This window comes from Streptopelia decaocto (assembly GCF_964273445.1).
Source record: "Streptopelia decaocto genome assembly, chromosome: 2".
Lineage (NCBI taxonomy): Eukaryota > Metazoa > Chordata > Aves > Columbiformes > Columbidae > Streptopelia > Streptopelia decaocto.
Genome location: NC_138655.1, coordinates 6,337,755 through 6,364,638, shown reverse-complemented (window position 1 = coordinate 6,364,638; position 26,884 = coordinate 6,337,755). Strand labels below are relative to the sequence as shown.

The 26,884-nt window shown below is 41.9% G+C and overlaps 1 protein-coding gene across 4 annotated transcripts in view; it reads right to left on the bottom strand.

Annotated features, from left to right (window-relative positions):
- Positions 1–26,884, bottom strand: part of COL22A1 (collagen type XXII alpha 1 chain) — a 233,084-nt gene that overhangs the window by 15,329 nt on the left and 190,871 nt on the right. For all 4 annotated transcript variants that reach the window (XM_082043903.1, XM_082043901.1, XM_082043904.1 and 1 more), the window contains 14 exons: positions 23,259–23,294; positions 22,332–22,385; positions 14,693–14,737; positions 14,252–14,299; positions 12,124–12,237; positions 11,877–11,930; positions 7,897–7,950; positions 7,014–7,067; positions 5,405–5,458; positions 3,687–3,740; positions 2,902–2,955; positions 2,180–2,233; positions 1,538–1,582; positions 534–587 (listed from right to left, as the gene is read on the bottom strand). In XM_082043903.1, coding sequence (XP_081900029.1) covers positions 534–587; positions 1,538–1,582; positions 2,180–2,233; positions 2,902–2,955; positions 3,687–3,740; positions 5,405–5,458; positions 7,014–7,067; positions 7,897–7,950; positions 11,877–11,930; positions 12,124–12,237; positions 14,252–14,299; positions 14,693–14,737; positions 22,332–22,385; positions 23,259–23,294 — 774 coding nt within the window. The remainder of the gene's footprint in view (positions 1–533; positions 588–1,537; positions 1,583–2,179; positions 2,234–2,901; positions 2,956–3,686; positions 3,741–5,404; positions 5,459–7,013; positions 7,068–7,896; positions 7,951–11,876; positions 11,931–12,123; positions 12,238–14,251; positions 14,300–14,692; positions 14,738–22,331; positions 22,386–23,258; positions 23,295–26,884) is intronic.

The window sequence follows — 26,884 nt, the reverse complement described above, 5'->3', positions numbered from 1 at the left end:
CTGCAGGATCTCACGTCAGCTGCTGTCTCCCAGGATTTTGTTCTGTGACTGCGTTTGACACTAATAATGTCAGAGGATCTGTTTGTACCATTTCACTTTCCTTTGAGCAGCGTCTTCTTATTCCATAGGTATTTCACAGATTTTGGTGGAGCTATGCACGCAGTAAGGTACAGCTTTCGCAGGAGAAGCGTGACAGAACCTGCCCCAGTGGGACCAGTGGAAAGAAGCACTGCTCAGAAAGGGGTGGCAGAAAGCAGCAGGTCCATGGGTACGCAGCACAGCCTGGGATTCAAACAATGCAGCTTCTTCTGTTCTTCCAAAGATAAATCTGATGTTTAAGTGTCAGTAGCTGAGCAGTGACAAAGGCTCTCAAATTCTTTCCTACCCTAATGATCTTTGCACAAATCATTCCCTGCAGTAATTCACCTTTCATTGCAGTTTCTGCAGCTGTTTTGGGTCAGGGTCACTGTATATTAAAATCTTCATTTGTCAGGGAGAAGGACATTAGTTTTTGCACAAAATGTTGCACTTACATCTTTCCCTGGTGGCCCCTCACGACCAGCAGGACCTGTCACACCTGGTTCCCCCTGCAATTCAGCAAAAAAAAGGAAAGAGATATAAGACTAAGGTCAAAGACCTACCAGTAACACCACTATAAGTGACATGAGCATTCTACAGTATTGCACTGGGCTGAGTGAAAGCTTTTTTAAATCCCACAAGAGCCTCGTTCATCACATGTGACATGCAGGCTATGAAAACCATTCAGAAGCATCTTCTGTAAGTGATGCACAAGGCAATGCACTGCTTTCCAGCAGTATTTGCTACTGATAGTGCAGTCACTGAAAACCACCAACCTATTCATGGTACAGAAACTAATGTAATGGGGAAGAGATGAGGAACCCCAGCATTGCATTTTTTCAACTAAGCTCCTGCAAGCAGAGTGTTTTATTTTCCTGTAAAAAATGAGAACCAGGCAGAAGGACATTGAGTTTTGTATTGTACTTCCTACACTGTGGATGTTTTTGACGGTATTGCTCAGAACAGAGAAGAGACCAGCTTTTCAGGCAGGACTTGAGTTTTGGGTTTTATGATCCACAGGCAACTAAGTCAAAGGGTTAGAGACATTTCTATTCTCATTTCTGTAAGTTTTTTTCCTGAACTTATTTTGCGCTTCTTAAGCATATTTGGAGGAGAGCTGACACTTGTCCAACAAATGCAGTCATCTTGTATGTCAGCATTTGTACCAGAGGAATGTGTTATGGAGACATCCTTGAAAGTTCCTCACAAAGGGCTGTCTCAGAGGGAGCATCAGGGGACTCATCTCTACCAGCTGCCTCACCTTACCTGGAATCAAAACTTCAGCAGAGGGAAGGAAGACAGCTGCTGTGATTTCATGCCACAGGTATGGCCCATGGAATTGTAGTGGAAAACAGCCATGTTGAACACATACCTGCCATCAGTTTTACCTATTGGCTCAGAAATTTCAATTCACACAATATTTCTCCAAAGGAACATGTATGAGGTACATGTTACTTACCCGGGGGCCTGGGGGACCTATATCTCCTCTCTGTCCTTTGAAACCCTACAAAAGAGGATGAAATCAGTAACTATCCATCACCCTGATGCATGAAACACTAAGAAAACTCTAGTGTGAATGTTTACTTAATAACCTTCCCAATTTTCCTTTAGAATACTGGGGACGGGTCAGCATGGAGCTGCCACGCTCCAGGAACTGATTAGGAAGGGCTACCTCACAGAAAGAATTTTCCATGGCTCCTTTGTCTGCAAGACCAAGACTGTAGTGTGTGTATTCTTGGTGTGACCAGCCATTAGACTGTTTAAATTTCATTGTCCCTGTCCTTTCACAGGACACCTAAGAGAACACAAGGTCTACAGCTGTGACTATGCCTTCTGGTAAAAGTGGTGCCATGAGGTTTCGTGTCTTATCTTCTAGGTAGGGGACCTACACTTGTCCAAGTGTGAGGGATTTGGAAATACCTGTGTTTGATTTTTGACGATTATTTATTTATTTATTTAGGCACAATTCCATGACTGTTCTCATCCATGCCAGCCCTTTGGTTATATGTTTGCATCAATAAAAAACCTCATCTGCCCAAAAAAGCTTCCCAGCTACAGTACAGAAGAGTGACTTGATTGAACCCTTCACAGCAGTACCTACCGGTAAGCCTCTGGCACCCTCCTGGCCTGGGAGCCCTGGTTCTCCAGGCTTTCCCTGTGGGAAACAATCATCTTAATTTTAAAGCTTCAGGTCCACCTCTCTGGTGTTGAAAACTTACCACTCTTCTCCCTTAGATGTAACAACACTAAGAACTGTGGTTGCCCAGAGTTTCTCTAGTCTGAGCATACAAGGAGGACAGTAGCGACACCCATTCCCATACATACCCCTGCCTGTTCCATCATGAATGCAGCCTTTGAGTTTCAAAGGCAGATTACACCTTTGGATTAGTGCACCTTTACAGTGTTTTAACCTCTAATTCTGGACAAGAGAACTGTCACAGAGCAATCCAGAAAAGGCTTCTTTAAAGACACCTCCTCTAAACTTTTTGTGCCTGATAATCTTCCACCTACAAAATGGTTGACTGGGTTTAATGTTACAAGACAACCTTCTTTCTCTGCAATATTTACTGTTGCTGTAAAAGTGGAAACACTAAGTTTTAGTGAATTTATGGTAGCTGTGAAAGTTAAAGAACCAAGTTTATTTTCAAGATTGCTAGTGTGTGACTTAATTGCTCAAGATGATATAGTTCTTCTGGTGTTAAAAAAAAGATGTATAAACATGCTCTCTGCCCCCACTAAGTAGTCCATAGATAGGCAGCTCCAAAACCAAAATGTGGGTGCAGGCTCTGATTGCCTGAGCAAAACAATTTTAAATTACGTTACCGGTTCCCCAAGAGATCCTGGCTTGCCATCTTTGCCGTCATTCCCAGCAATTCCCTGTAAATGAAATGCAAAATAGAGTATAAGAATGGAGTCCATCATATCATACCTAAGTTGGTATAACCCTCCAAAAACTACCTTATTTCTACAGCTCAGCCATAAACCTCTCCTTGCTACACCGCTATAACAGCATAAACTGTCTCCCTGTCCACTATGTCAAGTCTAAGTTTCAGCAAGGTGAGCGCTCCAACTAATCTTAAAATAAGATTCTAAAAACAGCTGTTTTAAATCATTACAATACTATTATCTTCATTTAGCTAGGCTATTTTATATTAGAAATAGCTCTGGTCCTGTCTCTATGACAGATTTAAAAAACCTAAAATGTTGTACTAATACATTTTCCAGAAGAGAAGAGCCTATGCCCAAGATGCACCTCAACTTGGGTCAATGCAAAGGAATTATTTTGGCTGTGGATTCAGATAAAAACAGTATTCTAGTCTATGAACTTTTGTGCCCTTACACTGGAGCTACTTGATTTTTGTGCTTTGCACAATGAGAGTCAGATAAACAACAGATCTGATCCACCTTGATAATTAACACTTAGCTTTCAAGTGATCAAATACAGCATTCACACTGTCCTGTACCGCGGACACGGCATCAACATGGCAGATACAATTACAGATTATGTGTAGCTTTCAAAGCACCTCGAAAATGTCACCTCTTTTACACACCTATGTGTTTATGAACAGTTTAATGTATTAAATTACAAGGAGCTGAATTGCACTCACTGGAAGACCAGGCAACCCTGGTGGGCCCTGTGGACCTGGAGGGCCATCTTTACCCTGGAAAGAAAGCAGAAACACTGTGGTGATGAAAATTTATCAAATGTAGAGTTTGACAAGAGACAGCTGTGAGAAGCTGGTGTCATAGCCTGTGTCACACCGGGTACAAGGTTTCCTTCAATTAGAGTTTAAACTGGAGGGTTTTCTTTTCACAAGAAATATCCAGTATCAGTTATAAGTTGTTACAGATGGAAAAACCACGGAAATCACTAGTAATTTTTTTTCTGAAGCTTAATTATATTTAATATTTAGTCCTCCTTAACTTCCTGAATTAGGTGTCTCACAAAGAAGATTATTTGTATTTTACACCTATAAAATTAGTAGTTATGGGAAGAGCCTTGCTGACAAGGCACTTCTTTCAGGGAAGACCTCGCTGTCTACAGCTACCTGAAAGGAGGCTGGAACACGGAGTGGGTTGGTCTCTTCTCTCAAGTAGCAAGTGATAAGACAAGAGGAAATGGCTTCAGGTTGTGCCAGGGGAGGTTCAGATTGGACGTTAGGAAAAAATTCTTCATGGAAAGGGTTGTCAGGCATTGGAACAGGCTGCCCAGGGAAGTGGTGGAGTCAGTATCCCTGGAGGTGTTTAAAAGGTGTTTAGATGAGGTTCTTAGGGACATGGTTTAGTGCTAGAGCTAGGTTAGGTTTGGTTGGACTCGATGATCCTGAGGGTCTCTTCCAACTGAAATGATTCTATGATTCTTTGGCTCTATGACAGTCCCAAGGAATCCCCTTACTCTTCAGGATGGGACATTATCATCCCAGGTCTTTCACAGTGCCTCAACCTTGATCATCCATCTGAAAGGGAATTTCAGCCAGTCTATCCTTGTAGTCTCTGGCCTCTCTGCTGAGAGTCCTCACTGATTTTTTAACAGTCATCAGAAAGACCAACACTGTTCATTTATGGTGAAGCTCAGGTTGAAATGGATCTGCAAGAGGCACCTTGCTCATTAGGAAACACTGCTCTAGAAATTAAGCATAGAATTATACAGTCTTAAACTGTTTCAGCTCAACAACATGCATTACCCAGGAAGGTTCATTTTTTAACTTTTCAACCTGAAGTTAGCATCAATCAGATTACCTGTCTCTCCAGGGTTTTCTGATGCGTTACCATAAATTAGCATCTGAACACCCTTCAAATGAAACAGCAGTAGCAAAGTTCTTCATGGACTTCTCGAAGGTTACATCTGTACTATTAATAGTATTTTCAGTGGTGCGAGGGAACGGTCTCAGGCCCTGGCATCTGAGCAGTCTGTGCTGTGACAGCCTTCAAAAGGTTGCTGGTTTCATTTTGACAAACCACACACACAGTTCAAGTGTTAGCCTGGGTCATGAAGCATCCTAATAGATTCAGTTAGCCTGTTCTGGAGGCTAAGAGATGTTAACAGCAAGGACAGACAGGTAAGAGGTACAAAAACCTCCTTAGAGGTCCCATGAACCGGCTTATGCTCTGGCTAATTCAGAGTTTCATTTGGTGAGTAAAAAAACCTGCAAGAACAGTTTAATCTGTGGTTATTTGTGGAGGTCCTTCTTGCAGGTGTAGAGCTGATTCAGGCTGAATATTTTGGAGAGGTTTCAAAGGGCACTACATGGGTTCCAGCTCAGTTTTATTTCACAGATCTAAATATAGTTGAAGCTGGTGGTGAAACACACAGCTTAGAGCTTACTATCTCTCCTGGGTTTCCTGCTGGTCCCATTGGTCCTGGTGGCCCATCTGGTCCCTAAACAAAATAAAGCAGAAACAATGTGAGTGATTAACACATTTTGTACACTTGTCAACATACTCCCTACCAAAGCTGGCAACACTGAAGTTTTCTTCAGTCACTCAGTTCAGCATTCATTCCATCATCACTTCATTCATCACAGAAAAGCAGTGCCAACCTCTTCATTCAATCAGCCTCCAAAGCCAGAAATAGTCAGATATTTGTGTTTTGTCCTGGTCCTTCCTTCTGAAAATAGGGGGCAAATAGGAAAGAAAGCCAATCTTGTGACAAAAATAACTCTGAAGAACAGAAATTATGGGAGCAGTTTGAAGCACACTCTTTGGCAGGCAAACTCCTGGAGCCACAAGTCAATGCAGACAGAGGAAAAAGTCAGCAATATTTGAAAAAAAAAAAAAAAAATATATATATATATGAGAATATTCTATTTTACTTTCCTTTGACAGGCTCAGTTTCACTTTGCACATTTCCTTTGACTGGGAGTCTATTCAGAGGGTCTCACAGGACAATTTTAGGAGTTTTAATCCTACTGGAATAACCCTGTGGCTGTGGCAGTATGAGGTTAATACTGACACAATAAATGTGTCTGTGTTATTAGCTTCTCCTAAAATAATGCTCACAGGAGCAACAAATGACCCACAAAGCAGGCCCACGTGTTGTCCCAGTGGCAAAGCATTCAGCATGCTTTAGGCACTGCTACCATCTGAAAACAGAATATTAATCTAATCCTCTTTTCTGGTACTTCCTGTCATTTAGTCAGTACAATTCAGTAAATTCAGCTTTGAAGAGACTGTGCTGATCCCCAGAAGAGACAAAAACTGTGCACCCTCAGCATGGCAGAATCGAATTGCACCATAAGCAGCACTATGAGTAGTGATGACTGTGGGCAAAGAAAGGTGATTTGGAAAGAAAAGTCCTTCAGTCAGGAAAAGTCCTAATTCTTGGAGGGTGTAAGCAGTGATATCACAAGCAGAAGAGCCAAGTTATTTCATCCCTGCTTCTGCACTGTCACCCCCTTTTAAAAACAAAGAAGCATTATTGCATCCATGGAAAGAGGAAAGCTAGGAATGAGAAGGACTGTGATGGATAGGGACACATGTAAAAGGCCTCTTAATTCAAAAGTAACCCACAAGATCTGAAAACTGGAGAAAATCCAAGCTCATACCACTGTGTAAAGTTGAGAACTAAAATATTCTTAGATCTGCTGGTTCTAAACTGACCATTTATTCCATGTGATAAGAAAACACTTATGTATGTTACTAAGTAGTGTCTGTGGAAGAGTTTCATCATCATTGTCTTGTATAAAGTGAGCGGCTGAAGCTTAGCGTCAATACACAGAGTGAGTTGAAACAACCAGTGAAAAGTGACGGCTGTATTAAATAGCAATTATTGTGACTGGGAACTCTATGACACTCAGGGGGCCATTAGGAACTCACTGGAAAATGCAAATGCAATGCACAGACAGATTGGAACAGTCCTTTCTTCCACAGGTAGCTTGCAACAGCCTTTATTAGTAAGGAAAATATGGGACTATCTTTGCAAAAGAGGAACTTACAGGTGGGCCAGGGTTTCCAGGAGCGCCAGAGAAGCCGGGCATTCCAGGGTGGCCCTGCAGAATGAAAAGAGGGACTTTATGCATTATTCATATGCCTAGTTGTATAAAAGTTAACTGGTGACAGAAAATTACAAAGTAACATCAAAATGAGACAATACACGAAGAGTTGCTTATAAGGAAAGAAAGAAACATGGCTTTTTAAAGTGAAACCTTGGTTTCAAAGCATGCACTTCAGGAATAAATATAGTTAAACATAAGGTGTTCTTTTTCTAATGTGTACTTCAGTCTATCACAATGGAAGAGGAAAACGGATACTGTGGAATTGCACAAGGCAGGAGATCAGGCCAGAAACCAAACCTGTTTAAAATACCCTACAAATCTCATTGAAGAGGTGCTGATTTGCACCTTAAGCTATTGACTCAGCCCTTGGCAAAATTAACTATGAAACTTTGCTCTAATTTAGATCACTGTCCTCTTTCTTGTGGCATCTCAGTCCTTGCTAAAAGAGACCGTTTTCATTCATCTTCCTGGACAAATTGAAACACTGGCTCTTTCAACCCAGAGACACCTGACCTCCCAGAACAACCCTTGGCATTATCTGGGGAAATAACTAAAGGTTAGGTGATGTAGAGAACTGAATGCATCCAATCTAGAGGTGAGGAAACAGATCATACAGGAACGTTTTTATTGGAGATGGAAGCCTGTGGAGGACGGCTACAGTTTCACTCTTCAGCATAGCCCAGTTGAGGTTTATCAGTGATAAAGAGCTCCCATGTTTCTCCTCTGCCTCTGAGAAGGGTATTGCTCTACAGACATCATAGGAGTTGTTGATGAAGGAACAATCACAGCTATGGCACTGTTGGAAAGCACACTCTGTTTTTACCTGTTCACCTTTTTCTCCTGCATCCCCAGTCATACCACGATCTCCTTTAGCACCCTGATAATAAAAAATAAAAGCCATTGAAAGTCACTTAGATTCAGTATCCTATAAGCTTTTTGACCTTTTTCATATAGCACTTGGACATTTGAGCACAAACCTTAAATTAGGACTGAGTCCTGCTTGCCCTCCTCTTAAATTCTTCCCTAAACTTTCATAACCAATGTTGGAGTCAAGAATATATGTGAAGAATGGCTTTTGAGCAGACCCAGCATAGTGCTTTTTTATGTTGTAGTCTCATGGAGACGAAGAAGATTTACACATCCTTAGAAAGCAGACAGGTTGTTAGGAACTCCACTAAATCAGATCTTGGTAAGGAATCATCTGACCCAACAAAGGCACCCACAGTATGAGCTAGTAATCTTCTCTTCCTTCAGGGACAGGAGCAATAAAAATGGCGTTTCTAAGGTGCAGTCAGAAAATTCATATCCAGAAAATGCCCTCCCTTTTCTCTCTCTCTCTTTCTGTCCTAGTGAGAACAGAACAGAGGCATCTAACTCAAATGTAAATATCTATGTTATCAAGACCTAAAGTAAGGTGAGCCTCACACAGTGAAAAACACTGGGGTGATGGAGAACAAATTATGAACAATGCATAGAACTCTAATTAATTGCTGGCTGTGGAAATAATATCACAGTATCACAGTATCACAGTATGTTTGGGATTGGAAGGGACCTCAAAAGATCATCTAGTCCGATCCCCCTGCTGGAGCAGGAACGCCTGGGTGAGGTCGCACAGGAACATGTCCAGGCGGGTTTTGAATGTCTCCAGAGAAGGAGACTCCACAACTCCCCTGGGCAGCCTGTTCCAGTGCTCTGTCACCCTTATTGAGAAGAAATTTTTCCTCAAATTTAAGTGGAACCTCTTGCGTTCCAGCTTGATCCCATTACCCCTTGTCCTATCATTGCTTGCCACCGAGAAGAGCCTGGCTCCATCCTCGTGGTACTCACCCTTTATATATTTATAAACATTAATAAGGTCACCCCTCAGTCTCCTCTTCTCCAAACTAAAGAGACCCAGCTCCCTCAGCCTTTCTTTATAAGGGAGGTGCTCCACTCCCTTCATCATCTTCGTTGCCCTACGCTGGACCCTCTCCAGCAGTTCCCTGTCCTTCTGGAACTGAGGGGCCCAGAACTGGACACAGTATTCGAGATGTGGTCTCACCAGGGCGGAGTAGAGGGGAAGGAGGACCTCTCTCGATCTACTAACCACCCCCCTTCTAATACACCCCAGGATGCCATTGGCCTTCCTGGCCACAAGGGCACAGTGCTGGCTCATGGTCATCCTGTTGTCCACCAGGACCCCCAGGTCCCTTTCCCCTACACTGCTCTCTAATATGGAATTTCCCAACCTATACTGGAACCTGGGGTTGTTCCTGCCCAGATGCAGGACTCTACACTTTCCCTTGTTAAATTTCATTAGGTTATTCCCCTCCCAACTCTCCAGCTTGTCCAGGTCCCGCTGGATGGCAGCACAGCCTTCTGGCGTGTCAGCCACTCCTCCCAGCTTGGTGTCATCAGCAAACTTGCTGATAGTACACTCAATTCCCTCGTCCAAATCATTAATGAATATATTGAATAATACTGGCCCCAGTACTGACCCCTGAGGCACTCCACTATATACTGGCCTCCAACTAGACTCCGCACCATTGACTACCACTCTCTGGCTTCTCTCCCTAAGCCAGTTTGCAACCCACCTCACTACTCTATTGTCTAGACCACACCTCCTCAACTTAGCTGTGAGGATGCTGTGGGAGACTGTGTCAAAGGCTTTACTGAAGTCAAGGTAGACCACATCCACCGCTCTGCCATCATCCATCCACCTTGTTACATTCTCATAAAAGGCTATGAGGTTGGTCAAGCATGACTTACCCTTGGTAAAGCCATGCTGACTGCCCCTAATAACCCTCTTATCCTTGATATGCGTTGAGATGGCACCAAGGACAAGCTGTTCCATTACTTTCCCAGGGACAGAGGTGAGGCTGACCGGTCTATAATTACCCGGGTCCTCCTTCTTGCCCTTTTTGAAGACTGGAGTGACATTTGTTTTCCTCCAATCCTCGGGCACCTCTCCCGTTTCCCAAGACTTGGCAAAGATGATGGAGAGTGGTCCAGCAATAACTTCAGCCAGCTCCCTCAGCACCCACGGATGCATCCCATCTGGACCCATGGATTTATGGATGTCCAGACTATTTAATTGCTCCCTAACCCAGTCCTCATCAACCAAAGCAAGCTCCTCCATTGGCCTGGCTTCATCCGGGGTCTCAGGGGTACAGGACTCCCCAGGACAGCCTCCAGCAGAGTAGACAGAGACAAAGAAGGCATTCAGTAATTCTGCCTTCTCTGTATCTTCTGCCACCAGGGTACCCACCCAGTGGGCCTACATTGCCTCTGGTATTAGTTTTATCTGCTCTAGTTTACTCCTTGAGAGCTCAGAAATAAGTGGGGAAGGGAGGGCTGCTATCAATTAATTTAAAGATGCCTAATTCTTATAGCCAGAAGGCATGAAGCTGCTCATATGCAAAGATCTGCAGTTGTACTGCTCCATTTCAGAAAGAGACCTAATACTAGTCCGGATAGTGTTGGTAAGGACAACGTACCACATCTTCAAAAGTGCAGAACTCTTTGGGTCTTTCATTGCAAGGACCTTCTAACGTATTTAGAAAGAAGTCAAAAAGACTGTGTTTGCACCTTCCTAGGGGGTCTTACAATTTTTTCTTTTAACATTTGCGAATTCTGTGAATCTGCTTTTTTACTGAATGCAAGTTAGACTATTTATCAAACTCTTGATTTTATTTTATCCACATATACAGTTTAAAATTGGTCCTGTTATTTCACCTAAACATTCAGTTTTTCATCCCAAATCTCTGCTTTCTCCTGGCATACAAAAAAGCAGCAGACATGATATGTCTCAGACTTCTTGGCTTTTCTGCCAGTTATTGTCTTTATGGGTTACTAATTCTTTTGCAAATTTTACGCTGGAACAGACTTTCATTTTGATCAACCCTGTATTTACTTTTGAGACTCTGCTGCTCTCCCTACCACACTTTTAATTGCACGATATAAAATTAATTCATGAATCTCTATTAGCTTGTCCTGCAGCCTAATAAGTGCAAATACGAAGATGTTAAAATAGCAGTGGCTGTTTTAGACAGTAGATCAGTAATGCAAGGAAGTCTGGAGGAAACTGTGGTCCACCATGGAATCACTTTTTGTGTCCCTCCATTGATTTGTTTTGGTTTATTTCACATTAGGCAGTTGAAAAGGTTTTGATTGTGACCATTGTGAGCAGAAGGGTAACAGACCTCTTCATGGGAAATGCCTGAAATGCGACATTACTGGAATTCTTCAGACATTGGAAGTTTTATATTTGCATCTGTCCATTAGACAAAAGCATACAGCTGAAACAAGCAGTTCTTCCTATAGCATGTTTCAGGAAACACTCAGAGTCTGTGGATAAAACCACCATGGTAGATCATATATATGAAGTCCAGCAGCCCACTGTGTCACCCTTAATTTATGTGATGCAAGCATACAGGATCTAAAGAAAAGAGAAACATGCAGGGTGTCTACCACTGAGGCTTTAATTTCTTCCTTACCCGATTTGAACTGAAACTTACTGTCAAGTCCTCGTCTGTCTCAAAACACCAATGTAATGAAATTCAGTATCAAGAATCAGGCCCTCCACTTGTGTATGTGTGTCTGGGTGTGAACAAAGGGACAGTAGAAGACACTATTTAAGTGAAGGGTGTTCATGGGGGAGCTATGCAGTCCTGTGCCCATGTGGCATGCCGGTGCATTGCCAGTACAGAGCCCACCCAACTACCCCTTTACACAGAGACGGATGACACCAAGTTCCTGCTTTAGACTCCGTACTAAGTAGTCACAAACAATTTTTCATTAGACAACTGAAGAAAACCAACCAACCTTGGGGCCATCCAGCCCGGGTGGGCCTGCAGGACCCCTGGGTCCAGCATCTCCCTGAAATGCAGAAGAGGTAGAGGTAAACAGAAGTTTAGTCTGTGGACTCCACAGACATCTAAAGCAGATTCACTAGGTTGTTGATTGAAAAACAAAACAAAAGAACAACAACAAAATCAACCGTCTAAAAATAATCTAAGAAAAACAAGTTTATACAACATCCGAGGTGTTTTCACTTCCCCAGCTCTCTTACCATTTTCCCATCCTGGCCATCTCTACCTGGTGGTCCTCGGAGACCTTTATCACCTTTGAAACCTGGGATGCCTGGCAATCCTGGTGGGCCAGGAGGACACTCAGTGCACACGTCCTAGGAGAGAACATGGAGAAAAATTGGCAATAGACTGAAGGTGCCTAGCAGACCTTGCAGAGACCGACTACAAAAGCCACAGTGTGGTGCCAGTATAATGCATAGGCCTTTGCAGTTTGACCACGTTGGGGAGTATCTGGGTTAGTTTGCCTTACAGAACTGAAGTGACAGCAGTGTGGAGCAGAGTGAGGGTCAGCAGCTGAGCTCACACATGCCCCTATGGGGTATTTTCTATCAATTCTGGTTGGACAGGTCCCAACTGATCATCCATGATCAAGAAACAAAGGGAAAGCTCTTCCTACTGTGGAGCTCAGAGAGATGCAAAGCAAGACCACAAAGAACAACCTTGTTTTGAAGCTACAATAATACTGGTTTATACACTGGTCTGAAAGAGCTGGGTAACTGCTCAAAGAGCAGATTGCTAGAGAAAACTTAGGTGCAGCACAATGTCAGAAAGGGTGTTCTCCAAGGGAAACTGTGTTCATCAGCTAGCATGGCCAAGGAGAACATCCAATGGAGTTCGTGAAGACCAAGTGAATGTCACAGTGTCCTGGACAAATTCTGTCTTGGAGAATTACCATCACCCTCTTTCAAAAACTCTTTGAAGAATCATCTCAGTAGTCTTTACTTTTCTGCTATCCTCAGGAAATGAAATACCATGGGCATGACATTTCCATTTCAAAAGTAAAGTCCCTTCAGCAAAAAGGGAGTTAATCCTGCCTATAAGAGTCAGTCTAGCACAACAGACAAATCTTTAGGCTGAGAGTTAGAAGACCTTGTTCCAATAGCCAACTCTGCCAATGATCCATTGCAAAATTGTGGGGTAAATTGTCTTTCTAAGTCTCAGTTCCTACATGCTTATCTATCTATCTATCTATCTATCTATCTATCTATCTATCTATCTATCTATCTATCTACCTACCTACCTACCTATCTTATCTATCTATATGCTTATATATGTATCTAGTGCTTGAAAAACACCAAGAACAACAAAGCCTTAATTTCACCTGGGATTTCAAGGTCCTGCTTTATATAGATGTGTACCAAGTGTGGAGTGAAAAAATGCCAAACATAAAGAAAATGTAAGGTATATGTGTGTGTTTAACCATAACATAATCAAAGGAAGGAAACAAAGGAACATCAAAATGACATCCTGTACTCAAGAATCAGTCTCTTGCTGTTGCTCTGATCAGAAATCACAAGCAATTCCATGCAGTGAAATATCCAGAAAAATACTTGGCTCCGTAAGAAAGAAAGCACTTCAATGAAGGCATTTCACAGTAGCAATCTTGAAAGGGTATTTTTGTTAATGAGGTTCGTAATAAAAGCTAATTTTTTAGTTTCTTTTAATCAATAAGAAAGGATTTCTTGCCATGTCCCAAGACTTCTGAAAAAATCTCCCAACTCAGCCCATGTAAATCTGTAAAGATTTTGCAGTCAACACCTATTATATGCTGACTTATTTCCCAGACAACTTACTACATGGAAAGTAAAAGCAGACAGACAGATCATCACTTTTGAAACAGGTGTACATCTGGGGTTAATCACCTGCATCCTTTTAGAAACACTATGGAAATTGACTTTGCAGCCACAGTTCAAACCTACTCCAGTCACTGTTGAAGGTACATGTAAAATATCAGATATTTTATTTAAATGCTTTCCATTTTCTGGTTTAGGTGTTACAGCTGGACAATGTTTATTTCTCCTTGGGAATGCATGCCTCAGAAAGAGCTGAAAAAGTCTCAGAGCTTTCATAACATACACCATAGTACAAAGATCTTTGCAGGTCATTTCACTGCTGTGGATGATCAAAAGGCATTGGATTTTGATCTCCAGCATGTGGTCTAGTGTCCCAGTATCAGTGCAATTAGGAAACCTGCAAATTTCAAGTTCTGACAGAGTGTTTAAAGGCACCTGTTGCACTTGTAGCTCAGATACTTTCCCATCTCAGAAAGTTAGTCAGGTCTGAATCAAATATACAGATAAACTCCCTCCATGATCAAAGGTTGATTACCTTTACTAAGAGATTGATGTCCTCTGGAGACAGCAGGGGTGGGGAACCCTGTGGAATGAGAAAATTCATTGTCTCAGGTAATTTTAAAAGGCATCAATGTATATTAAATTCTCCTGAACAGACTTAGGAATTCTCATTGATTTTCCTTGCCCTGCCTAGGGCTCATTACACCAAACACATATATGTCCTGTCCTACATTATCAATGCAATTCAGCACACCTGAGGTGAGGTCTTGCTGAGGGCAGTGCCTTCAAAATTTTGGCTTTTATTTACATGCAGGATATCCATTTATTTTCATATTGTTATATTCATATTTCTATCATAACTCCTTAGTGGGGGCTAGGAAGAGCAGCAGTGGAAATTCACTTAAGTTCTGAGGTGAATTGTACAGGTGGAAACTGAGTTAAAATGAAGATGTAACAAAGAAGTGAAGTTACATACTGGTTTTCCAGGAGGTCCTCTTTCCCCTGGATTTCCAGGCAGACCCTACAGAACAAGAGAAAGAAAAAACTGTGAAATTATCATACAATAACCCCCTTGTTTCTTCCATGCTCTGCTGACTGCTCTGGACTAGCACAAATTTTACTTTCTGTCACCAAGCACCACTGTTCCTTGCATGTAACAAACAGTAAACTCTTTTAAATACCCGCAACTTTAAAAGTTACCCCTGTCATTTTTTGGTCTTCTCTTAATGACTCCCTCTCAACCCCTCCTAAATCTCACTTATCTACTGTATGACCTTTTTAAATTCATTTGAGTCGTGCAAAGATGGAAATTGCTTTAGCTTGTCTCCTGGTCACAGGAAACACAATGAACTCCAATAGTGTGAAGGATGGAGATTCAAATCCCTGAAGACATAACACAAAATATTAAAACCTTGCTTTGTGTAAGCCTTACAAACAGGTCCCTTGCACCTGAAACAGCAATGAGCCTTTTTGTTTGTTTGTAAGGGTGTATTGGTATCAGTTTTCATGAGATGAAGGCATAGAAATTACCAGCATCCTTAGAATTTAAGGCCCATGAAGTCATGGTTTGGAAAACACACCTCCCTGGAATGGGCATCTCTTACATGTCATTAGTAAGTTATTAGTTTGTTAAAAAAACAGTCGGTCACTGTCCACATAATGACAGAAACCTCTGCATTGCAACCATCCTTGGAGTAGTGTATTAAGATGGACTGGGTGAGATTCCCCCAAATAATCATTCAAGCATAAATGTTGTACCCCTGTTGAGTATCTTAAAGTACATACAAAATATTTATCTATCTTAACCACATACAAAAGACTGTCTTACTGATGATTTTTGCATTGGCAGGAATAGTTTCCACTGACTATTTAAAAGCACCTGTGTTCAGTTTGGTTGATTCTGCAGCAGGACCCATCCAGGGAGTTCCCTGGGATGGTGTCAGCTTCCCCATCCAGGATGTTAATCAACACACTGAAGATACAAGTAGTGGATTTCAATCAGCCTAGACTCAGGAGGGGCTCTCTAGGGCACTCTCTGAGATTACCCAAAATTTACACCTGGAAAGCTAATTTAAAAATTTGTCAAATGCTTTGTCAAGAAGGGGACTAGGCATTCTGTCAGCCGCCTTGTCTCAGGTTAGTCCGTTGTCTCCAGTCAACCAGTTCATCATATTATTTATGCAGATAACCAGATGGGGAGTTACTTTGCTACCTGGGGACTAATGATTTAAGTTCACTGTGTGTGCACACAAGCAAAGTCATGGTACCCTGCTACGCCATAATTATAGCTATAGAGCAAACTTGAATTTCATCTGTGTGTCTCACTTCTAACTTAAATTCTGTACCTATTGCTAGAGAAGAGAGAAAATGGAAAAATACATTGATTGTTCTTTTTTTTATATCCATAGTAAACACTTCTGGGTGAACAACAATCCTTCAATTACCTTGCCTTTCTAAGACACAAACTGAAGTGGAGCTAGTGGAACCAAAGCACACGGAAGTACGTGGATAAAACCTTGTTTCCTGAGACACTAAACCTTCTTCAGGTGAGAACCAAGAGAAGATAAGGTGTGAAGGAGATTCTTAGCTCATAATTCCCCTCAGATGTCATTCTGGGGAACTGAGTAAACATAAGGAAATATTATAACCATTAATAGTTTTGCTTCTTCCAAACAGCAGCAATGTGGTTGTTAGGAGATTGTGGGATGTTCCCAAAGTCTCTTCTCTTTTGCTGATGTTAATCAGCAGGTCATGCTTTTGGCATCATCTCCACTGTAGTTCTCAACCACTTCTGCAAGTGGGAAGAGGGTTGTCTAAATAAGGATTATATTGATCTTGTATCCCTGGACCTGCTTTGTTCAGGAAGACTCACACAGCACTTGCTTGAAGGAGTGTGATGCAAACAAGGACTTGAGCCATGAGAAACATCATGGATCAGAAAGCAACACAGAAAAGACATTGCAGAAATATCTTTAATGCTAACTATTAACATAGCTATAAATAAGCTATTCTACCACAAGGCTTGTTGACAGTCTCTTGTATGGGGATCTGAAACACAATGTGGTACCAGAGGTGGAATTTGAGCAGTTAAAGAAGAATATAGGAAAATACTTCTTGGTTATGAGAAAAGACAGGCAAGAAGGGAGTGTCTAAAATTGAAATCCTGGCAAAGATTTAATCATGGCTGTGATATCCACACGCCTTGTCACAAAAAGGGATTGACCTGTTTTGTATGATGTCTTTTAACAGGATGCAAATAAGCGAGGATAAGAGATTAAGCTATGTGTCTTGGCTGACAAATGTGAAAACCAGTACATACCCAGGAAAACTTAATAATTTGAATGGTGCAAGACTGAAAAAAGAGAGTGGCCTTTGAAGAATGCTTGTCTGAGCTGAAAGGAACAAACCAAATGTAGGATGATGGCACTTCAACATGTTGCATTATCAGAGAACAGGCAACTGTAGCAGGGTCCAAAAAAAGACTGCTGGACTATAGAAGCTTGGAGTTAGAAAAGACTGACAATAAGGGTCAAGCTGCAAACATTGGTCAGAAACCTTAAATATAAGCTTAAACATAAGTCCTAGGGAAAAAAAAAGAAAAGCCAATGGGAGGTTTAATAAGTGTACTCTGGTTTGGGGTGTATGCACCCTAAAACAAACACAAAAGCTCATTGGAACTGTCCTTCTAACTGAATGGGAAAATCAATCCCAGAACAGAAAACTCTGCTTTTCAGATCCTAAGCAGTAATATATGCATCTACAAAGTTTTTGTAATTATAAAAATAAATGCAGGGGAAGATTAACTTCCATGTAATATTGGAACTTGCTTATCATAAATAATTAATAGAATTAAAAAGTGATCAATGTTTATGTTAATTAAAATTATCATAATCAAAATAGAGAAAGAGCTTATTAAATAGGTGTCCTCAGTGCTAAGAGTAGGAAAAGATAATGTCTCGTTCAGATTGTTTTCTAATCTAAGGGAACTAAGTAGGTATGTTGAACAGAAACATTTTATCTCCCAGCAGACAGAAGAGAATGGATGCTTCCCAAAGAATGTGTGGTGTAAGGGCATTTGGCCAGAGAGTTTCTGCTCCTTTAGGGGTATCCGGTCAATGATGTTTTAAATGCAACAAGAGAAAATAACGAAAAGCCATAAATAAGAACATACAGGAGGCAGTAATGGGAACCAAACCTGGACAGTCACACTAATTGATGAAGGCATGTGGAAGTGCAAGAAGGTTTATTCCACAAAGGTTATCTGATCTGGAACCTTTTCAATTTGGAAACTAAGGGAAAAGGAGGAAATCCAGAAACAAAATACATCAAGACACAGACTTATCAATAAACAAACCTCACCACTCACACTACTTGATGGTCTATCAAAAAACCACAGGCAGCACTTCCAGGATGATCAACCTGAATGCTGTGAGTGATAAGACTGTAAACCAGGGGGAGCCTGAACTGGGAGGGGTGTGGGAATTTATAGAGATTTGGAGATGCACAAGGGGCCATGCAGGGGAAGGGGGAGCAGAGAGGAACAGGGGTATAAAAGGGCCTGGTTGTGTAAAACAGGGCTGGTCACTGCACTGTCTGGCTGAGCCCTGAACTTGATCACCATGGTTTGTGCTATCATTTTGTATCTTCTTACTAAACCTTTTCTTAACTATCTCTCTGCATAATGTGTATGTGCACTGCAAGGACCAGGTGCCAGCTACTGGTGAGACCTGGATGTGCATGTGAGTGAAAACTGCTGGAGTCAGAGAGGGGGTGTAGGCTCCCCAGCCTCTGCTGTCAACTAATGGAGTGAGTGTTGGGGTCTTTAACCTCCAGCCACTGGAGTGGGAATGGTGTGCGTTTCCCAAAACACCTATTTTGGGGTCCAGCATGAGTAAGGGGAGTGAGGGGCTCCATGACAGTGGCTGGTGTAGGAACATAGATCACAACCCATGTGCCTGGTTCCAGCTGGGATGGGAGCAAGTGTCTGTATCTTCTGCAGTCCTGGGATGTGTGTGTAGGAGTGTGTTTTGGTCAGAAAACTGCAACCTGGACCAGCTGGCAAGTAGGGGAACTTGGGTCCAGGCCAGGGTATCAGGTGGGTGAGGAGGTCCATGCTGGTACGCCCATGGAAAGCATGGAGCATGCAAGAGACAAGCAATGTCTCTTGCAATGAACATCAGGCTGGACTAGAAGGCAAGTAGGGGACCCATGAGCCATGTAAGGGGGTCTGGGATATGAGAAGAGGTGCCAGTACAGAGGAGTTGTGTTAACACTCAAAGAATCTGCAAATATGCATGTGCTTGTGAAGCTAGAGAATGATGTGTGTGTGTGTGCTAATACCAGTGACCTCCTGTCTCTGCCAGCTGAAGAGAAGGGACGTAGTTCTCTGTGCTTATGTTATATGTGAGTCCTGTATGCAGGTGCTGTTGAAGGCAGCACCTTGTCTGTGACAATCTGTGTGATCAGCCATGTCAGCATCCTCTGTGTCTTTGTTGTCCATGTCTGTACCTCTGGGATTCATGTGCAGCTTTGTTACTGGCTGAACATTTGTTACTGGTTGGGTATAAACTGGAACATAGGAGTTTCCATTTAAGTTTGAGAAGAAACTTCTCGGTGAGGGTGATGGAGCCTGGAACAGGCTGCCCAGGGGGGTTGTGGAGTCTCCTTCTCTGGAGACATTCAAATCTACCCGGACACCTTCCTGTGTAACCTCATCTGGGTGTTCCTGCTCCGGTGGGGGGATTGGACTGAATGATCTTTCAAGGTCCCTTCCAATCCCTGACACTCTGTGATTCTGTGAACCCGCAAATGGGAAAGCAGCAGCCGCATCGTTCCAGCTGAGCAGAGACCCCGAGTCCTGGGCAGCAGGGGCCAGGCAGGAGGGACCTGATCTGGAGCAGCTCAAGGAGGCAGCCATGTACATGACATCACTTAATGCGTAGAAATATTTTTTGTAACTCTCAGAATATGAGACTAGCCAATTTCTCTGAAAGAAGGTACTTAAGGCCATGCTCAATGCACAGTACAGGAATACTGCCAGTTAAAATGTGATCTGCATTATTTTTTTTCCAAAAGTAAGTGTAAGGAATACTTGAAATGATTGAGGGCATGGAAGCAGGCACAATATGTAATAGTCCTGTTATGGAACAAATCAGTCCTCCTATAGGGAAAAACAAAGACCACAAAAAAAAAGGCTTGAGAAAGCACTTTTCAGGCTGTAAGAATTGGAGCTTTAGTTAACCAGATAAAAAAATGCAAGTTTAAAGAGAAGAAAATAATGTATATGGGACAAGACAATATGCCCAGTTTTCTCCCAGCAGAAGGGAAACTGTAGTTATGGACATAGTGAACTCAAGAGGAAAAATAAACACCAAGCCTTTTGCTAAGAGGAACTGAAAAAAGTCAAACAAGCATGACTGTATTGTAAACCTGGGCAAGAATTTTCAAAACCTGAATTTTAATAAAACAAGATATTGTCCTGAGAAATCTTGATATTTGATCAAGTTGCCAACAGATGTGACCTTGGGCAGAGCTATTGCAAAAAATATGGCACGTGTTTTTAGGGCACTAGAAAGAAGCTAGAATGTATTCATGTAAACCTGTTCACCTGTGGGAGATAATTCTGGCCAAAGCTATTCCAAAAGAACTATTGACTATTCCACCTCCCCAAATACAACTGTAAATCTGACTTGCAGTATCAGGGATACAGCAACTTATAGCAGACACTTCCAAGAGCATCTGATGAGTCCACGACTGGAAAAATAATGCAGAGAGTAACCTAATGTGTGTAAATGTGATTTAAAAGAATTATTCAGTCTTAGGAAAAAAAAAAAAGAAAAAAAAAAACAAAAGAAAACAAAACACAACATGGAATATATTTGCAATAGCCACAGCAAAAAAGAAGATATTGAGGCAAGTCATTAAGGCTATTGCCACTGAATGGCTTGGGAGTTGCATGGTAAATTCATATTTGCAATTCAAATTAGAGCTTTCCTAACTGATGACATACTATTTAAACCTGACAGAGTACAAAAATGGGCATGCTTCAGAGAATACAGCAATGCTACACTGATATATGAGAGTGAAAGAGCAGAACAAAAAAATTCTTTGTACTAGTCATAAGTGAAAGTGGAGATCAAGAAACAGCAAATGCATGATCTTGCCAAAATAGGTATCCCTGCTGTTATACCAAGAAATGTTGGAATGTGTCCTGTAGTTACATTTACACTTCCTGAAACACAGGTAGAATTGCTTAACAGGTGATCAACCAGAATACAGAGAGCTCCTAAAAGACATATTGAGTGCAATTAAAACAGTGTAATAGAGGGTATGTTTTACAAGTACTATACCATAAGAAATGTTTGGGTAATTTTCCACAGAGAAAAGGAAAGATGTAAAGACTGAAGTACTGCCTCTCTAAGGGCTGAGCTTTCAACGCTGATCTGAGTAGAGCCAGGAACAAACTCAGAAAAGCTTCCTCTGGCACTCTCATCACACAATACAGTTGTAATAAACCATCTGTTGAATCTCCTGTTAAAAATCTCATACATCTCTAAACAAGGTGAGGAGATCTAAAGGCAGTCAGCAGGACACAATTCTGAATCTGTGGCAGCTTAGGGACACAGGGTGATGGAGGAAAGGACCATTTCTACTATCATGGGCTGACCATAATAATTTGTCTTGTGACAAAGTAGATGGGAAGAAGACTAGGCCTTCTTCTCCAAACACTGCAAGAGGACAGGAGATCAAACCCATAGAAAATTACACCCTTTAGGCCAATTGATGTATGTCAATAAAGCCACATCAGGGTTGAAAATCACTTGCCATGGACTTAGTGAAAACTGGTAGCCTTTTCGGACATGACAGCATCACAAAGCAGTGCTGAGAAGGAGAGATATAGAAGGGCACCACCCTCTCCCTACAGCATTCCCTCAACAAGCACAAATCCAAAGCTCAAGCCTTTCAAAATCTTCAGAGCCTCCTTGCTGGTTTTCCTCCACATCACAGAGCTGGCTGACCAGCAGAGAAAAAATAAACAAATGCTCCTTTTTCTGATTCAACACTGCGACAAAGCCGGGCAGCAAGAGGGGTCAGTTTTCCAGCTGGGATTCTGCCACGTTTTCCTTTGTACCTCAGCTCCATGACTCACCCTTTGAGATGGCAGGAGTGAAAAAAAGTGCACCAAGAGGTTAAAATGTCATCTCTCATGCACAGCAGCAGCAAAATGTACTCACAAAGAGATTTTTAACACCTGTGGCCTTGTTTTCATAGAAATATTACGGTTTACTTACCTCGGTGGTTTCTAAGAAGTTCCTAGACAACTTAATAATCATCCTTTTCCAGTGTGGGATCATTCCCCAGTCTATGCTGTCAATGTACTTCTCCAGTATAGTTTTTAAATGGTTCAGTGGTGGAGTCCACCACTTTCCCTGAGACAACCCTCCTCAGCCTGTTTTCTCTCTGACATTTTAACTTGTAAGTGTTCCACTTCTGCAAATCATCTCGCTTGGACCATCCTAGTAATGCTCAATGACTGTGGTTGAGTATGAGCACAATGTTTGGGGAAATTAGATTTGATCACTGAGACATTTCTTGAGCACTTTTATTTTACTCACATCATGGCCAGGAGGGCCCTGTGGTCCAGGGATACCAGGTACACCACGGGGACCCTGGAAAAGAGAGAACAAACTCAATAACATGAACAGTACTTACGAGGTGCTTCTTAGCTGAAGAGAATAAATCTTCAACCCAGTACCCAGTAGTTATTGTGGGGAAAAAGGGTAACTAGCAGTTAAACAACTATGAGAGAGTATAAAAATATATATTATCACAGTATCAGTAATTTCTGTGCCTCAAGGGACTTTACGTGCATCAGTAAAGTCAAGCCTCACATACCTTGACTAGAAAGCTAATAATGACTCTTTACAGGAAGCAAGTTTATGAACAGGGAGAAAATATAACTGAGCACAGGATGGAAGAGGAGAAAAAATGGTCCAGCTCCTCAGTATGAGCTAGTACACTGGATAGGACTGGCTTTCGTGCTTGAAATTCATGGCAGCGTGTACTAAACCATGGTACACAGCTATTTGTTTCACACCAACGGATTGCATGTTTGTAAAACTGCATGTTGAGGAACTAGGCATGTTTGGTGACTACTAAAATGCAAAGGTTTCTGTAAGATTTAAGTAAGAAAAACGCTTAAAAATGCCTTGGCTATAGGGCATAGCAGTGCGCATTGAATCACATGCCTTGAAATACTTTTTTTGAATGAAGGGTTAAACAAGTGATTCATTCTTTCTTTTGTAGGACTATTGACAGGTAAGGAAAAGTTGTCATCATGCCAAGTCTCAATCAGCTTAGTATAGCAGACAATATCAATGCACAAGAGAAGTCCCCTTTGGAGGGTCAGCCACCCTGTGACCCTAACAACCCTGGGAAAAAACAAATTAAACACGTCTTCATGAAATCATTGGTAGAAACACAATTAATGTGATTTCCCCCTCCCCGTAAAATCCAGGTGTAGTTAGAAAGACATACTGTACCAATGACCCTTTGTCTCCTGGGGGTCCAACAGGGCCCTGAAAACAGAAAAGATACAGCAATAAAAACACTTAAAATTAACATCCCCCCTTGGCTGATCAGACTGTCCTGGAGCATCACAGTAACAAACATTGGAGAAGGAAGGTTAAGAAAAGGAGTAAGTCTGACCGTCTGCTCACAAACATTGTTGGAGTGTGCAATACTCACAACAGGAGGTTTAAGGGAAGGATCAAAGGCAAAATAAGGAAGAAATTGAGGTAGATCATGGAGGAAAAATTGTGAGAAAAAATTGAGAGAAAAAGATACCAGAGGGGTCAGCTGTATGCTAACACAATGTTTGTCTGACTGAGCCCTGCACATGTATACATTCCAACAGTGCTCTTCAAATCTTATCAGCCAGAGAGGAGGAGTGGGATCAAGACATTCTTGCCAATGTTTCTGGGAGTGCTGTTTAGGATAGAGAGCAGCCCTACAGAGAAGGACTTGGGGCTATTGGTGGGTGAAAGGTTGGACATGAGCCAGCAATGTGTGCTTGCAGCCCAGAAGCCAATTGTATCCTGAGCTGCATCACCAGGAGTGTGGGCAGCAGGTCAGAGAGGTGATTCTGCCCCTCTGCTCTGCTCTGGTGAGACCCCCCTGCAGTGCTGGTCCAGCTTTGGGGTCCTCAGCACAGGACACACATGGACCTGCTGGAGAGGCGCCAGAGGAGCCACAGAAATCACCTGAGGCTGGAACAGCTCTACTGGGAGGACAGATTGGGAGTTGGAGGTGTTCAGCCTGGAGAAGAGAAGGCTCCAGGGAGACTTTATTGAGGTCTTTCTCTACTTAAAAGGGGCCTATAAGAAAGATGGGGACAGACTTTTTAGAAAGGCCTGTTACAACAGGATGAAGGGTTTTAATGGTTTACAGGACAAAATGGTTTTAAACTAAAAGAAGGGACATTCAGGCTAGACACGAAGAATAAATTTTTTACAATGAGGGTGGTAAAATACTGGAGCATGTTGCCAAGAGAGGTGGTAAATTCCCTGTCCCTGGAGACATTCAAGGCCAGGCTGAATGGGGCTCTGAGCAACCTGAGGTAGTTGAAGATGTCCCTGCTCATTGCAGGGGAGTCAGACAAGATGACCTTTAAAGGTCCCTTCCAACCCAAACTGTTCTATGATTCTATGAGTTTATGAATGTTGATAGAGGCATTATTCCCTGCATTGGTATACATGGCACAGGCATTTGTGTGTGTGCAATATGTATGCATATGATCATTGGCAATATGTGCTCAGCCTCATTACCGGTTGGAACTGGGGACAGAACTACAGCACTCTTATATCTGTTGGGCTGAGACAGGACAATTCCCCCATATCCTGAAGATCACTGTATTCAGCTACCTCTAACACAAGGAAAAGCATCCCATGGGACCTGTGTGCTTTTTAAATGAGGTCAAAGCAGGAAATCCAGTGGGCTTGCATATTCTGTTCATTTTGGAATACAACTTTAAAAGGTGCAACTGAGTAGAACGAGCCACTAGAAGGTATCCACATCTATAGGAACCCCACAGAAGGCATGCAGTACGCATACCATGCATGGATGAGTCAATCTGGCATTGCAAACACACCCGAAACAAGGCTCAAACTCACATCTCTGGGGCTGTGTTTGAATAAATTGGCTCACACTATGACTCCTCTCCCTTTGATTTCTATTTCAGGCACATTAATTCACTAATCCTCATACAGTCCTCCATGCAAGACGCCTTAATGCTCTGCTCAAGCAAAAGCTAAATACATAATTCTGAACCCATAGTAATATGAAAAGGACAAGGCAGAGCAAGAGCAAAACAATTCTACTTATGCAGAACATACGTCCATTAGGCAACTTCAGCATAAGCATGTGAATTCACCCCATTTCTCCAAGCATCCCCCCTTCTGCTTATGGTTCAGTTGGGAAAGAACACACTCAAATAATATTCAGTTTATGTCTCAGTATTATGTAAATAGTAAATCAACATTTTACCAGACAAAGTAAAAAAAAAAAAAAAATAAAAAATCCTTATTTATATATATCTTTTATATCAGGAGCAAAGCCCAAGAGAGGTTAAGGGCATAGGAGAAAACAGGGTGAGGACTCCAATTAAAAAAAGGTGCTTTTAGCTCTGAAGCTGAAAGTATTTTGTACACACTTTTGTTACATCACCAAAAAGTCTATAGGCTGACACCTTTAATTCAGTGTGTAATATGCACTGAAGTAGCCCCCTGACTTCTATTATTTTTTTTTTTCTGTGGGACTCAGCCTTTGTGAAAGCCTGATGGGTTCAACATTATACAGTGTTGTTCAAATTCCAGAATTTTTGCACCGGAACTGAGGTTGCAATGAATCTCCGGTGGAGAAAACCATCATAACAGTAAAAAACAAACAAACAAAGTTATTTAGCGGAGCAGATTAAATAAATAAAAACAAATCAATCAGGTATTGTGTGGTGTGTAGGTGGCTACTCAACCCAACATTGATCAAGCAATGACACAGGAAAAAAGTAATCCCCTGGTGTAAAGCAAGTGACATTTGGAGTCAAGTTCTTAGTAATTTGCATTCATGGCTATACTAAAGCCTCAATGAAGAACTTTGTTGCCTGGTGTATATCAGGATGCAGAAGTGAACTCACCTACTGCTGTACTGAATCTAAAAATCAGCAATTAAAAACTTGCCATAGACCAATGACTTTCAAACAAGCCAGATGCTCATTTGCAAATTTAATTTTAATATTAATGACTGAACATTAAGAAACGGAAGAACATCACTGATCCTTAGATAAATCAAAACAAATAATAGCCAGCACATATTCAAGCATCAATAACCCTTTAAGGACCATGAAGGCCATGACACAGTCACAGTGCGAAACATGACTGACTCAGTCTGCATTGACATATATAGTATTCAGCAAGGTAAAAGCAAATATTAAGTGGAGATACACCTCAGAAAGCTAGATTTGTCAACTAGTATTACACAGCAATATCACTTATCATATCAAGGTAATTTCCTGTACTAATTGGGAAACATATCCAGATAACCAGAGCATTAAAAAAATGACTGTGATTTGTATAGTATCATGGCATGTACAAGGGTTGAAAAATAATGCAAGGTCTCAGATGTCCTCCAGCAATTACATCTAGGAACACTGTTTGCATCCTCCTAAAGATATTTCTCTTGCATATTCAGTGCATATCTGGAGAACTCTGAGCAGGACTACAGTCAGAGCACCCCCAAATCCCCTGATCTCAAGAGCAATTGTACACGCCAAATACTGGAATGATCAAACCACAGCGATATGAAAATCCAAACATTCCAGAGCAGACTCTCAAATATACCTTGTGGCCTACTTATAAGGGTAAAACTTTAATACCGATGGCAGGAGGTGAGGGCAGAGCTGGATGAGGTGCAACTAAACCTTTGTAGGAAATTATGCACATTATGGCTCTCTTGGAATACAGCAATTTAAGTAATCTGATTTTCTGTTTCCCTATCAGACTGCTGACTGTGTCACAGATCTGGACATGTGTGTCACACTTGTCCCTTCTAATGGGGTGACAACAGGGTTACATCTCCCCAGCAGACCAGTCCTGCTGGCTGAGCCCAGACCTTA